This window comes from Populus euphratica, unplaced genomic scaffold, assembly GCF_000495115.2.
Source record: "Populus euphratica unplaced genomic scaffold, PopEup_1.0 scaffold93.1, whole genome shotgun sequence".
NCBI classification, from domain to species: domain Eukaryota; kingdom Viridiplantae; phylum Streptophyta; class Magnoliopsida; order Malpighiales; family Salicaceae; genus Populus; species Populus euphratica.
The window spans coordinates 1493964-1507047 of NW_011499873.1; the positions used below are offsets into that span (position 1 = coordinate 1493964).

The 13084-nt window shown below is 35.1% G+C and overlaps 2 protein-coding genes across 6 annotated transcripts; one reads left to right on the plus strand and one right to left on the minus strand.

Annotated features, from left to right (window-relative positions):
* Window positions 1-374: 374 nt before the first annotated feature.
* On the plus strand, window positions 375-5698 carry LOC105127858 (nitrate reductase [NADH]-like). Its single transcript, XM_011029312.1, has 4 exons — window positions 375-1528; window positions 1666-1806; window positions 3291-3523; window positions 4172-5698. Exons 1-4 carry the CDS (start codon window positions 508-510, stop codon window positions 5510-5512), a joined length of 2736 nt encoding a protein of 911 aa, XP_011027614.1. The 5' UTR covers window positions 375-507; the 3' UTR covers window positions 5513-5698.
* Window positions 5699-6873: 1175 nt separating this feature from the next.
* LOC105127859 (uncharacterized) lies at window positions 6874-10720 on the minus strand. Of its 5 annotated transcripts, XM_011029314.1 has the most exons (3): window positions 10475-10720; window positions 9439-9505; window positions 6874-8298 (listed from the first exon to the last, which is right to left on the minus strand). In XM_011029314.1, exon 3 carries the CDS (start codon window positions 8283-8285, stop codon window positions 7302-7304), a length of 984 nt encoding a protein of 327 aa, XP_011027616.1. In that variant the 5' UTR covers window positions 8286-8298; window positions 9439-9505; window positions 10475-10720; the 3' UTR covers window positions 6874-7301. The 5 variants fall into 5 exon arrangements, with proteins under 5 accessions (XP_011027616.1, XP_011027615.1, XP_011027617.1 ...); XM_011029313.1 differs by lacking the exon at window positions 9439-9505 and having other exon boundaries at window positions 10475-10717; XM_011029315.1 differs by lacking the exons at window positions 9439-9505; window positions 10475-10720 and adding an exon at window positions 9908-9925.
* Window positions 10721-13084: the final 2364 nt, after the last annotated feature.

The following is a 13084-nucleotide window of genomic DNA, read 5'->3' on the forward strand; positions in this document are numbered from 1 at the left end:
TATAGCCGACACCATCAAATTTATTTTTCCATTTTCTCACTAAAAAACTTTATGTATAACTCACTATCTTTCATGTTTTTTTTGTGGTAAAAACAACGTTTTTAAGGTTTTTTTAATTTTTTTTGTTTTGTATTGTTTGGATAGGTTGATATTACAAATAATTTTAAAAAATTAAAAAATATTATTTTAATATATTTTTTAATAAAAATATTTTTAAAAATAAACATGATAATAAAAAACAGTAAAATAGCAACAACAATAAAGTCACTGTCTACGAACGTAATCATGGGCCCCCCTCTTTTCTTTTTGTTTCCTTCGACACTTTTCTCCTTCAAACCTCCAACCACAACGAGGCCTATAAAGTCCTAACCAAATGCAACTTCATTCTCACCCTGAAACCAAACAGAGGGATCACAGGGAGAAGTAAAGGAAGAAAAGTTTTAATAAAAACCTTTATTTCTTTTCATTTTCTTTTACGTATCTTTCCTAATTTATTAGGCGATACTAATGGGAGCCTCAGTCGACAACCGCCAATTCCACCTCGAACCCACTTTAAACAGGGTGGCTCGTCCCTTCAAATCCGTTTCAAACCAACGGCCCGGCTCTCCGGTTCGGACGTTGAACTTCTCGAACCAGGACTTTACTCAGAACAACCAGAAACCAGTTCCAACATTGGAGGAAGAAGAGTCAGAAGACTCTTCAAGTGAAGATGAAGCTGATTATAAGGATCTGATCCGCAAAGGTAACAGTGAATTAGAGCCGTCGATTTTTGATCCGCGAGATGAAGGAACGGCTGATAAGTGGATCGAACGCAACCCTTCCATGGTCCGTCTTACAGGGAAACATCCCTTCAACTCTGAACCGCCATTGGTTCGTCTCACGCACCACGGGTTCATTACACCGGTCCCACTTCACTATGTTCGCAACCATGGTCCTGTTCCAATGGCCACGTGGCAAGACTGGACTGTCGAGGTTTGTGGTTTGGTTAAGAGGCCAGCCCGTTTCACCATGGAGCAGCTAGTCAACGAATTCCCAGCTCGTGAACTCCCTGTCACTCTAGTTTGCGCAGGTAACAGACGCAAAGAGCAGAACATGGTGAAACAGACAATTGGGTTCAACTGGGGTGCTGCGGGGTTGTCTACTTCAGTGTGGCGTGGCGTGCCATTGCATTTGCTGCTCAAGAAGTGTGGGATCTACAGCCGTAAAAATGGAGCCCTCAATGTTTGTTTCGAAGGTGCTGAGGAACTGCCAGGTGGCGGTGGATCAAAGTACGGGACCAGCATCCAGAAAGAGCTTGCTTTGGATCCATCTCGTGATATTATTTTAGCCTATATGCAAAACGGTGAGCTCTTGGCGCCGGACCATGGGTTTCCGGTGAGGATGATCATACCAGGTTTCATTGGCGGGCGCATGGTAAAATGGTTGAAGAGAATAATTGTTACCACTAAAGAATCAGATAGTTACTATCACTACATGGACAACAGAGTGCTGCCCTCGCATGTCGATGCAGAGCTAGCTAATGCCGAAGGTACGTAACATGATATGATATGATAATACCATATGTCAATATCAATTTGGAAGTCCATGGTACGTCATGAAATTTTACGGGGCATCTGAATAGCAGTAACAACGATCATGCTACCTTTGTTGTTTTGCAATGTGTAGCCTGGTGGTATAAGACAGAGTATATCATCAATGAGCTGAATATAAATTCCGCGATCACAACGCCTTCTCACGAAGAGATATTGCCAATTAACTCATGGACAACTCAGAGGCCGTTCATGGTGAAGGGCTACGCATATTCTGGTGAGATTTTACTTTACTTTCTTCTTGACAGATAATTCTTTGTTTTTAATTTAATTTAGGGGGTATAAATAAATATATCTGTCGAATTTACATTTTTTTTAGTATGCATCCAGAGAGAATTGAAAGATAATTAGATTATGATTTTAAACCTTTTCTTTTATAATTTTTTTTTTATCGATGAAATTAGAAAATAACATGAACTATATTTTGAATTAGATCAAGTTGGTTTTTTAACGTTTAAAAAATTAAAAAATAATTTTATTATGATCGGAGGCTTTTCTTTTGATATGCATCCAGATATTTGAAAAATAATTTCATTATGATTTTAATTTTTTTTTAATAAGAAAATATGTCAGTGGTGAAAGTTTCTCGTAGCTATTATAAATCAATTAAATATTAGAAAATAATATAAATTATATTTTAAAATCTTATCTAGTAGTTTAAACTATTAATTTTTTAATATGGTATATACCCAGAGAATTAAAAGATATTTTCATTATGATTTTAGACTTTTTTTTTTATATGCATCCAAAGAATTGAAAGATAATTCCATTACGATTTTAGGCCTTTTTTTTTATAAGAAAATCTCTCGTTCGTGGAAGTTCCTTGTATTGTAACGTCAGCTGACTATTAAAAAATATTATTAATTATATTTTAAAATTTTATTTAGTAACTTAAATTATTAGGTTAAATTGGTTATTTAATATAGTATCATAATCTTAATGATTAAGTGATTTAAAGTTCAAATCTAATCACCTTTATTTATTTAATAAAAATTAAGTATAAAGTAATATAAGCTTATATAAATTTTAAATTAAAAAAATTTTCACTTTAAAAAATAAATAAATATATTAAAAAATAATATAAATTATATTTTAAAATCTTATCTAGTAGTTTAAACTATTAATTTTTTAATATGGTATATACCCAGAGAATTAAAAGATATTTTCATTATGATTTTAGACTTTTTCTTTGATACGCATCCAAAGAATTGAAAGATAATTCCATTACGATTTTAGGCCTTTTTTTTTATAAGAAAATCTCTCGTTCGTGGAAGTTCCTTGTAACTATTAGTCAGCTGACTATTAAAAAATATTATTAATTATATTTTAAAATTTTATTTAGTAACTTAAATTATTAGGTTAAATTGGTTATTTAATATAGTATCATAATCTTAATGATTAAGTGATTTAAAGTTCAAATCTAATCACCTTTATTTATTTAATAAAAATTAAGTATAAAGTAATATAAGCTTATATAAATTTTAAATTAAAAAAATTTTCACTTTAAAAAATAAATAAATATATTAAAAAATATTATAAATTATATTTTAAAATTTTATTTATTAATTTAAATTATTAAATTAAAATAGTTTCTCAAAACCGTCGTAAATTCGTATATGCCTCTCCACTTTTAGAACTTAAGAAGTGTTCTTGTACTGAAAGTAATCTTCTTGTCTCACTTGCAATTTTTTGTAAATTAAGGCGGCGGTAAGAAAGTGACGCGTGCTGAGGTGACTCTGGACGGTGGAGAAACGTGGCGGGTCTGTAACTTGGACCACCCAGAGAAGCCCAACAAGTATGGCAAATACTGGTGTTGGTGCTTCTGGTCCCTGGAGGTGGAGATACTGGAGCTACTTGGAGCCAAGGAGATTGCAGTCCGGGCCTGGGATGAAACCCTTAACACCCAGCCGGAGAAGCTCAATTGGAATGTCATGGTATGTATGTATGCATGCATGTCCGATCAACTTGTGTTCTTGAACTTTCAAACGCATCCACCTGTAATTATGTGAATCTGGTCAAAATCAAAATTGTCAACATTTAGTTAAATAATGTGTCAATTGAAAACTTGAATTTCCTACGAAAGCGACATAATTCTCTAGTTGGTGCCTTTAGCTTGAATTTCTGACGTACAGCGAACAAAGCCGACAGCTCCAGAAATTAAATTGTGGGGTGGCGTGTTCTTGAGCTCACCGGTTATTTTCATGAGAGAATAGGATATCTCCCTTTATACAAACATCTAGGCTGAATTGTCAACGTGATTTTATTTTATTTTTTTTGCTCTTTTGAACTCTTCTTATAAAAAAATATTTGCTGCTTGAATATTAGCTAAACTAAAGAATATAAGATTAAATTATTTATACTCAGTTACCATCTTAGATGTTAGCTCTTTTCTCTTTAAGAGCAGGTGCAAGAAGTCCTCCGGACAAGGGCTTATATGAAATTGAATATTAATGACAAATACTTTTACGAAGGTTAAAAATCGATTTATATTGTCACGGATATTCATTAATTGGCTTGCAGTGCATTACAAACATAAGCTTAGCCTAATGTGTATTTAAACATGGTGCCGTTATGATGAACAGGGAATGATGAACAACTGCTGGTTCCGGGTTAAAACAAATGTCTGCAAACGTCACAAGGGTGAGATTGGAATCGTGTTCGAGCACCCCACCGTTCCGGGCAACCAGTCCGGTGGGTGGATGGCTAAGGAAAGGCACCTAGAGAATTCATCAGAGAATATCCGAACTCTGAAGAAAAGCGTTTCAACACCCTTCATGAACACTTCATCAAGAGCTTTTTCCATGGCTGAAGTGAAAAAACATAAGTCAGCTGAATCGGCATGGATAATTGTTCACGGTCATGTCTATGATTGCACTCGCTTCCTTAAAGACCATCCCGGTGGCACCGATAGCATTTTAATCAATGCCGGTACTGATTGCACTGAAGAATTCGATGCCATACACTCTGATAAAGCCAAGAAGATGCTTGAGGGTTATCGGATTGGAGAATTGATCAGCTCAACCGCTTACACATCTGACTCGAACGCGTCTTCGCCTAATAGCTCAATGCATGGTGCATTAAATATAGCACAGATAATTTTGGCTCCTATCAAAGAAATTGCCCCAGCAAGAAATGTTGCTCTCGTCCCGCGTGAAAAAATCCAATGCAAGCTAGTGAAGAAGGAAATTCTCTCTCATGATGTGCGTCTTTTTCGATTTGCCTTGCCATCAGAGGATCAAGTACTGGGGTTGCCAGTAGGGAAGCACATATTTTTATCCGCTACCATTGATGATAAGCTGTGCATGCGAGCTTATACGCCAAGCAGCACCATTGATGCGGTGGGGTTTTTTGATCTTGTGATTAAAGTTTATTTTAAAGGCGTGCATCCAAAGTTCCCTAATGGAGGGCAGATGTCACAGTACCTTGACTCGTTATCGCTGGGGTCTGTGGTAGACGTGAAGGGTCCATTGGGTCACATTGAATATGCTGGTCGCGGCAACTTTATGGTTCATGGCAAACCCAAGTTTGCAAAGAAACTGGCTATGTTAGCGGGTGGTACAGGTATCACACCGATTTATCAAGTGATTCAAGCTATTTTGAAAGACCCAGAAGACGAAACTGAGATGTACGTGGTGTATGCAAACCGCACCGAGGACGATATTCTGCTGAGGGACGAGCTTGATTCTTGGGTGAAGGAACACGAGAGATTAAAGGTGTGGTATGTGGTTCAAGAGTCCATTAAGGAAGGCTGGCTGTACAGTACTGGGTTCGTTACAGAGAGCATCCTGCGCGAGCATGTTCCGGAAGGATCAAGTGATACTCTGGCTCTGGCTTGTGGTCCTCCGCCGATGATTCAATTTGCTGTGCAGCCAAATTTAGAGAAAATGAATTACGATATCAAGAATTCCTTACTAGTTTTCTAGAAAAGAGAGAAGGGGTGTCTTTAAAATAATATGAAATTATACGTACATAATAGCATGGTTTGTTACCTGGTTAATCCTTTCACTTGTAAAAGAAATGAGGGCTATTTTCCATGTATTATCATCAAGTTGAAGCTTAATTGCTATGTGTATAGAGCACTTCTCCGTGGCATAAATCAAAGGTTAATTACCTTACTGCACAAAATTTCTGAGTGAAATAAAAATTATCAATTTAAGTTTTATAAATTTCAGAATTATTAAAAATTTATGTTATTATTAACTATAAAATTCATGAAATTAATGTATATAGATATAAGTTGATGCAAACAACAACTAAAAAAAAAAAAAATTCTCCATGCAAGTTGTTTTTGTTGGATATCAATGTTTTTCAAAATATTCTGAGTTACTGAGCATACCTTGTAATTGTTCTTTTTCACACGTCCTTTTCAGATGCAGAGACATGCTCTGATTAAATCATACAAGTACGTACCGATGTGAGATCATTCTCCTAGCTATCCTAAACAGCACAGTGAAAATGGGAGGTAACCCATGACAACTCGACATGTTAATTTGTCAAGGATGGGATTTACGGTGGCTTTGCAGGAGAATCAATACCAATAAAGCTTCCCTCATCAGCAAAAGGAAATGTTGCATTGATGGTAAAGGAGATGCGCATCTCATTATCATTTATTTATTTTTATCTTTAAAAACAAGGGCTAAAATAGCTCAGCGCACTGGTTGTTGGAATGAATTACTTTAACCCACTAAATCCATTTTCAACCCATTTAAAGCCAAAAATATACAAAAGTCAATCCTAAAACATGTACAAACTAATTTAACAACCCCCCAAAACGACTCAAATAACAAAATCATACCATATAATTTCTCTCTCTATTTAGATTTGTTTTTTTTTTTTTAAATCAAGGCTTGAAACAACCCATACTCATCGGGCTTAACAGCCCGAATGTCCAATATAAACTGGGTATTTTCAAGTTTCCGTGCCAAACAAGAGCGCATCCGCATTGCTGAAGATACTGCTACTGTCTCCAAAATCTGAGGACGAGTTAGCATTGCATATGGCTAGTAATTATGACAAAACTGAAACTAAAAAAATGTTGGAAACATCATTTTTTGCTTTCTAGTTCACAATTACCTAAGCAGCAAGCAAGAAAGAAAGAACGGGCTGGAAGTCGACGTGGTAAGTGCAGTAATTTTTTTTTTCTTTGGAAGGCTAGAAATTCTTTTTGAATGAAAGTGCTAATAATTTTCGTCAGTTTGAAGTTTTGAATCATGTTTCACCAGATCAGGATGCATGCATCAGAAGAACCATTCTAGCAAATACATTAGCAGCAGGAAGGAAAAGACAAGCCAAAAGGAGACCAGATAGTGCTTGAATCTTCAGTCCAAGATGTGCAGGATACATAACGGTGAGAGACTCGTTGAATATAAACGAGGAAAAAGAAAGCATCAATCACGAAAGAAATATATCAACAACGAACCAACACGATCCCAGTTCAAATTACCATGCACGAAAATGATAGTCAATCGTGCACCTAAACAGACCAATTAAATGCTTTAATCCTCATCGGAACTAGTGACCTAACCATAGGCAAGGCCCTCAGACTATCATTCCTAATATTTGTTGGAAACCACACTTATTTGACACCAATGGCATAGCACCACATCAGGGTACATAGGCAACCATCACACATGGCACATGATCGCAGCAGAAAAAAATATAGAGAAACCAATTCGAGATAGTTGATTACCGCCTTTGTAACCCCAATCACGTTCAGTAGCTTCGACCTCTACTACCTCTATACCACCGCCTCCTTGGTCTCTCCAGCAGTATCCTGTGAAAACTGCGTCCAGTTATTGCCGCAGAACCAGGAGGGCCTGGACGGCGCGTCCCATAATCATCCTCATCCAATGAATCATAGTCTAGGTGATATCCATTACGAAAGCGGAAGCCACTACTCTGCCCTCTATCAAACGACCCCAGAGATAAGAAACCATCATCCAATGATGAATCAGAATCAGAATCGTAGTCATTATGAATGCCACGGTACCCCGGCTCAATCACATAATCACCAAGCACCAGTGCCCCAGGTGTTGATGACATAATCGTGCTGATTACATCATTTCTCTCTCTTTCACATTCAAACTTCTTCCATTTTTCTTTGAGTAAAGGATCCACAGCTCGAGGTTGTGCCAATGGGTGCTTTGCCTTAACATGCTTCCTCAGCTGCTTATAAGTTCCAGCAAATGAGCACTTATCCTGCATGCAGGTTCTTTTCTTGGCATTGAGATGCTTACGAGCTGGTTCCACCACTGTCCAACCTTTAACCTGCCCTCGACAAAGTGGACATAAAAGCTCTGGAACCTCTGCCCTCTCATTGGCTGGCTCCATATGCAAAGCGGGTCTTGAATGATCCGTTGAATTGCTTTCTTGCTGCGCCCCTTCTGTAGGAGTTATTTTTGTATAAGCTTTCTTGTATTGTTCAAGACAGTTGGAAAAACGACGACTGGTGGCACACATATATGGACGGCAGCCCTTTTTATAAGAGAAGCAAAGGAGAAGCACTGCGTTGTGAGGATGCTCTAGACAAATAGAGCAGGTAGCACCTTCCCAATCTTTCTTCTCTGAAGTTATTGAATGTTTTTTGTTCAAGTGACAACTTTTAACAGCCTTCCGTGAACAAGATGACAATGCATGTGGTGTCAATCTGTGCTGCCGGGAATCAGCCTTGCATCGCACCTTATTAACTTTCGCCATTTTCAGAATATACCTAAATTGAGAGAGAGAGAGAGAGCTAGCGAGATCAGATAAAAACCATTCATGTGGTATACCTAAATTGAGAGAGAGAGATAGCGAGATCAGATAAAAACCATTCATGTGATTTATGTTACTGCACTTTCATCCAAATACATTTACCCTATGGCATGTGCTTTAGTATTTGTGTTTAATAATTCAGTTTTGTTCTGTGGACCTCGGAATGCACAAGGTAACCACCACTCAACAAAAACAGGTCATTGGAGCAAACATCAACATAGGTAAAAGGAAGCAGAACATGATGCCTCTTGCACATATTTCAATGAAGAATGCTACAGGCACATCATCCACTGAATGCAGAAATATATCAAAATAGATTGGTACTTCATTGAAAACTCAGATCTCAAAGTATTTGGATGTGTCCTCAGTTATTAGTATTTTGTGAATGACCAGCCCCCAAAAACATTGGACAACTTCAATTATTTATATTTTCAAAAAGATCCCCGCTGTAAACATAGGACACCTAGCATATCCATCCACGTTCACTCCTGGCATCTGATTAAAAGCTTTACAAGGAAAGGAAACACAATGAAAATGACTTTAAAATATAAAAGTTAACATTCATTGCAGCAGTTTGTGATAGTGGTGCTGCTGTTTGGCCCCATAAAAATTAAAAGAATCATAAAACACTTCAAGAAGCTAATACACTACAAGGGTCTAACCAAAAGAATTTCTAACAACATATTGGAAACAGAGAGCATGAAAGTAACATTTCCAAAGACATGAAGAAGCTGATTCATCAAACAGCTGGACTTTATTAAAACAACTGGAACAATAATATAAAACAAAAGCATAATCTCAAAATAGCTTGTGCAAAAAACTTACACGCCTTCATAGCCTATTATCACCAATACTAAGGAAAATTATGTTTCTCCTAAGAACATTAACAGATTGTTTGATCTCATGCAGACAGAGTTGAAAAGTAACAGAAGTTTTAAGGTTCAAAATCCACCATTTTTTGCCTTTTTTAATTATATTATATAGGCTAGCACCCTTACCTTAACCTAGATCGGACCTATACTAACCCTTCCCATCCAATATATTGGGTGCCAACAGCTAGCCATATAAACTACCCACGAGACCTTAAATCCCTGACCTCTTATCGAGGTGCTCCCAAAGTTGTCACTGAAACAAATAGCTGTTGGCTTCAAATGCATGTTTACCTGCAAAGAAACTATTTTGAAATACACTTGGAAAACACATGTTAAGTAAAATTCAAAACTGTCATAAATCATGTGATAATTTTTTAATTAATTGAAAAGAAATTAAATCACTTATGACAGGCAATTGTGGATCAATAGGACAAATACCATTTAGATATGGATTTTTAAGAAAAACCACAAATACAATCAAACTGCACCATAATAGCCTGAAGTGGTGAGGTTTCTTATTCTTTTTCTGATTAAAAACAAGAGGAACAAGGACACAGGAGCATGCTTGGTGAAGTTCAAGAACAATAATAACTGGTTCTCCTTTGCAAAACAAGTAACAACATAACCATTGTTAAACTCCATTTCTAACATCAACATTCCAATTAATTGCAGACTATTTAACCAAGATTTAAGTGACTATTGGAAAATGTCTGAGGTCAAGCTTGGCTCACAAATCTGGATAAAAGTGGAGAAAACACATCAAAAGGTTTTGACAAAGAAAAATAAATAAATGAGAAACAGATAAATTTCAAGTTTTACATATCCAGACACTTGCAAATCATAACAGTTAAACAAAATGTATAGGTCAACCAGCAAGAACCTGCTCGACTTGCTTGGAAAATTAAGTCAACATCAAATGCAAGTTTATCATTTGAAATCAACGCTTAAGGGTTTATTTAATTTTTAAAAGATGCCTAAATCATTGAATCATGAATCTTCAATGTCAAACCAATGATCGGTGCATAAGAATAAGACACGATATCTAAGCTTAAATCTAACTTTGGGTTCATAATAAAAATAATATAGCAGTCCAAATGAAACAGGTGATCAAATTATAAACGACTAATCAAAGCTACAGGCATGATCCCAAGAAAATATATTCGGGTTCTGCCAATTCCACAAGATTCAAACGATCGCAGTTAAAATGAAATCGGAATCCAAAACCCTAAAAATGAAAATTGAAATCGGAATCAGACATACCTGAAGGAGAGGTTAAATCAATTAAATAACGATTAGCGGGGGTGGATCGGATATATAAGATTAGTATTTTTAGCGTCGAAGGAGGAGGAGAATTACGGGTGTGGAGGAGGAGAGAGACACCCGTTCTTCGCGGTTACGTACGCCGTCCCTGCTCTGCTGCGTTGGGTTTCTCCACCTATTTATTTATTTAATGTAATGCCGTAATTAGTTCTCAAAATTAATTTATTTCTCCCTGCTTTTCTCTCTCTCTCTCTCCCGCCCCGATTGGTTGTGGTGCCGCTGTCGACATTTTTCCCGCCCCGTGTGATTGGTTGTGGTGCCGCTGTCGACATTTTAACGCTACCATGATATGGCCTTTATCGATCTTCGTATCTACGCTTTTTCGACGTGAGATTGCGTGCCTATGGGTTTGACTTGGGCTGGGCTGGGTTTTAAGTGAGTCTAAATATCTGGCCCTTTTATATTTAAATTTGAATTTTGGGACTTAAAGGGCTGGGCGCTCCCCAAGATAGAAATATTAAAGGAGTGGAAATGATAGTTTCGCTGGCAAGCCCTGTATTAGCTTGTCCGCTGGAAAAGTTTAAATTTATTTAGCAATGCACTGGATTATGGCTCCTATCCGGGTCGGATCGTTTTTTAAACATAATTTATTTTTTCAAGGTATTGTTAACATAAAAAGAATTTAAACTATGAGTTGATATTACATGATAGATTTGATAGAAATAATAAGAAAAAATATAATTTTATTTGAGAAATATTTTAGATTATATTTTATTTTAATATTAAGATAGAAATATATTGAATCGTTTTAAATTAACTTAAGTTAATTGGTTAAATTAATGTCTTGAATAATAAAATTATGATGATTCTATAAAAATAAATTAAAATATTTTATGAAACTCAATTGGTTAAATTAATGACTTCAATAATAAAATTGTGATAGCCCTACAAAAATAAATTAAAATAAATTATACAATTTAATTTTCAATAAATTTAATATTAAAAAATAAAATAAAATAAAAACTTAAAAAATGGTTAAGTCATCGAAACTGTAACATGACTCATGAAATTGGAATAAATTTATAAAAAATAAATTAAAATAATATATAAAGTTTAATTTCCAATAAATTTAGGTAAAATTAATATATATATATATATAATTAAAAAAATCTCAATTCTAGTAGAATAAAGCATTGTTAGGTTTTGTTAATAATAATATAAACAAACACAACTCCTGGTGAATTAGTTGCCGAACCCAAGTTAACTTGGATCTAAATAACCAAAATAAACTAAGGGCGGGGAGAATAGCAAAACCCAACCGGCCGGCCGGAAATTGAATATGATCAAACCATGAATGCCCAAATACTAGATGTTGAAGCACTAGATTCCAAACCAACCCGACGCCAGTTTTAGCCGCTTGGCCGTATAGTTTCAATGGATGCGGACTATCCAATAGCAATTAGTGGTGGTCAGGAAGGAAAACTAATCGTTCTGTTAATGGAAAATGGGATTTAAGTTCATACCTCGCCACTGAAGGAGCTTTAATTCGCTAGAACCAACCCAAACACCAACCCAAATTGCAAGTCTTAAGCCATATTTGTTTTTATATTTAAAAAAAAAATTGAAAAAATTTAATTTTTTTCTCAACCTCGAATTAATATTATTTTAGTTTTAGATCATTTTAATATATTTATTTTAAAAATATTTTTTTAATATATTTATATGTAAAAATTACTTTAAAAATCGATCACAGCCGCAAATCCAACAAACCTTAGAGTGTGTTTGGTGTTGCAGTAGATGTTGTGGTTATGATTTGAAAAAAGTTATTAAGAAAAAAATATTGTTCACATCAAGGTGCAAATAAATTTAATTCACTATAAACTAGTTTTTTTAAAATATTAATAAAATTAACACTTAAAAAACATCAATAAAATTAAAGAATATTAATAAAATTAACACTTAAAAAATATTAATTAAATAAACACTTAAAAAAATATAATAAAATTAAATAAACACTTAAAAAAAACTTGTATGAACAATGTAAGTGAATTGCACTATTCACGTGAACAGTGCAATTCGAATAGTGCAGTGAGCATTGTTGATGTTAAATGCATGTTTACTGAACAGTGCAATTAACATGTATAGTGAATGAAAAGTAATATTTATCTGCTTTTTATTAATTGTACTTTAAACAAGGAACTATGCACAATAAATTAATTTTTTTCTTCATCAAACAACTACAAACTACATTTTAAAAACATAGTACCAGCCGCGTAAACAAACGACACCTTATTATAAGTGCGGTAGCGTTCTCGGGCCTAACCCTGTTTTGTAGACTTCCCACACCACACCTTATTATAAGTGCGGTAGCGTTCCCGGGCCTAACCCTGTTTTGTAGACTTCCCAAACCTATGGTTTGTTTGTTAATAAAAATTATTTCCGTTTTTTATTTCTAGCTTTCGTTCTTTTAGTTTTCTTTTTTTAACGAGAAACTAAAAGGATAAAAAGAAAACATGTTCAGTTAGAAACGGGAAAGAATTTCATTAAAAAAATGACGATTACATTCAAATTAAAAATTATATTGTTAACTAAAAAATCTTCATATAAAAT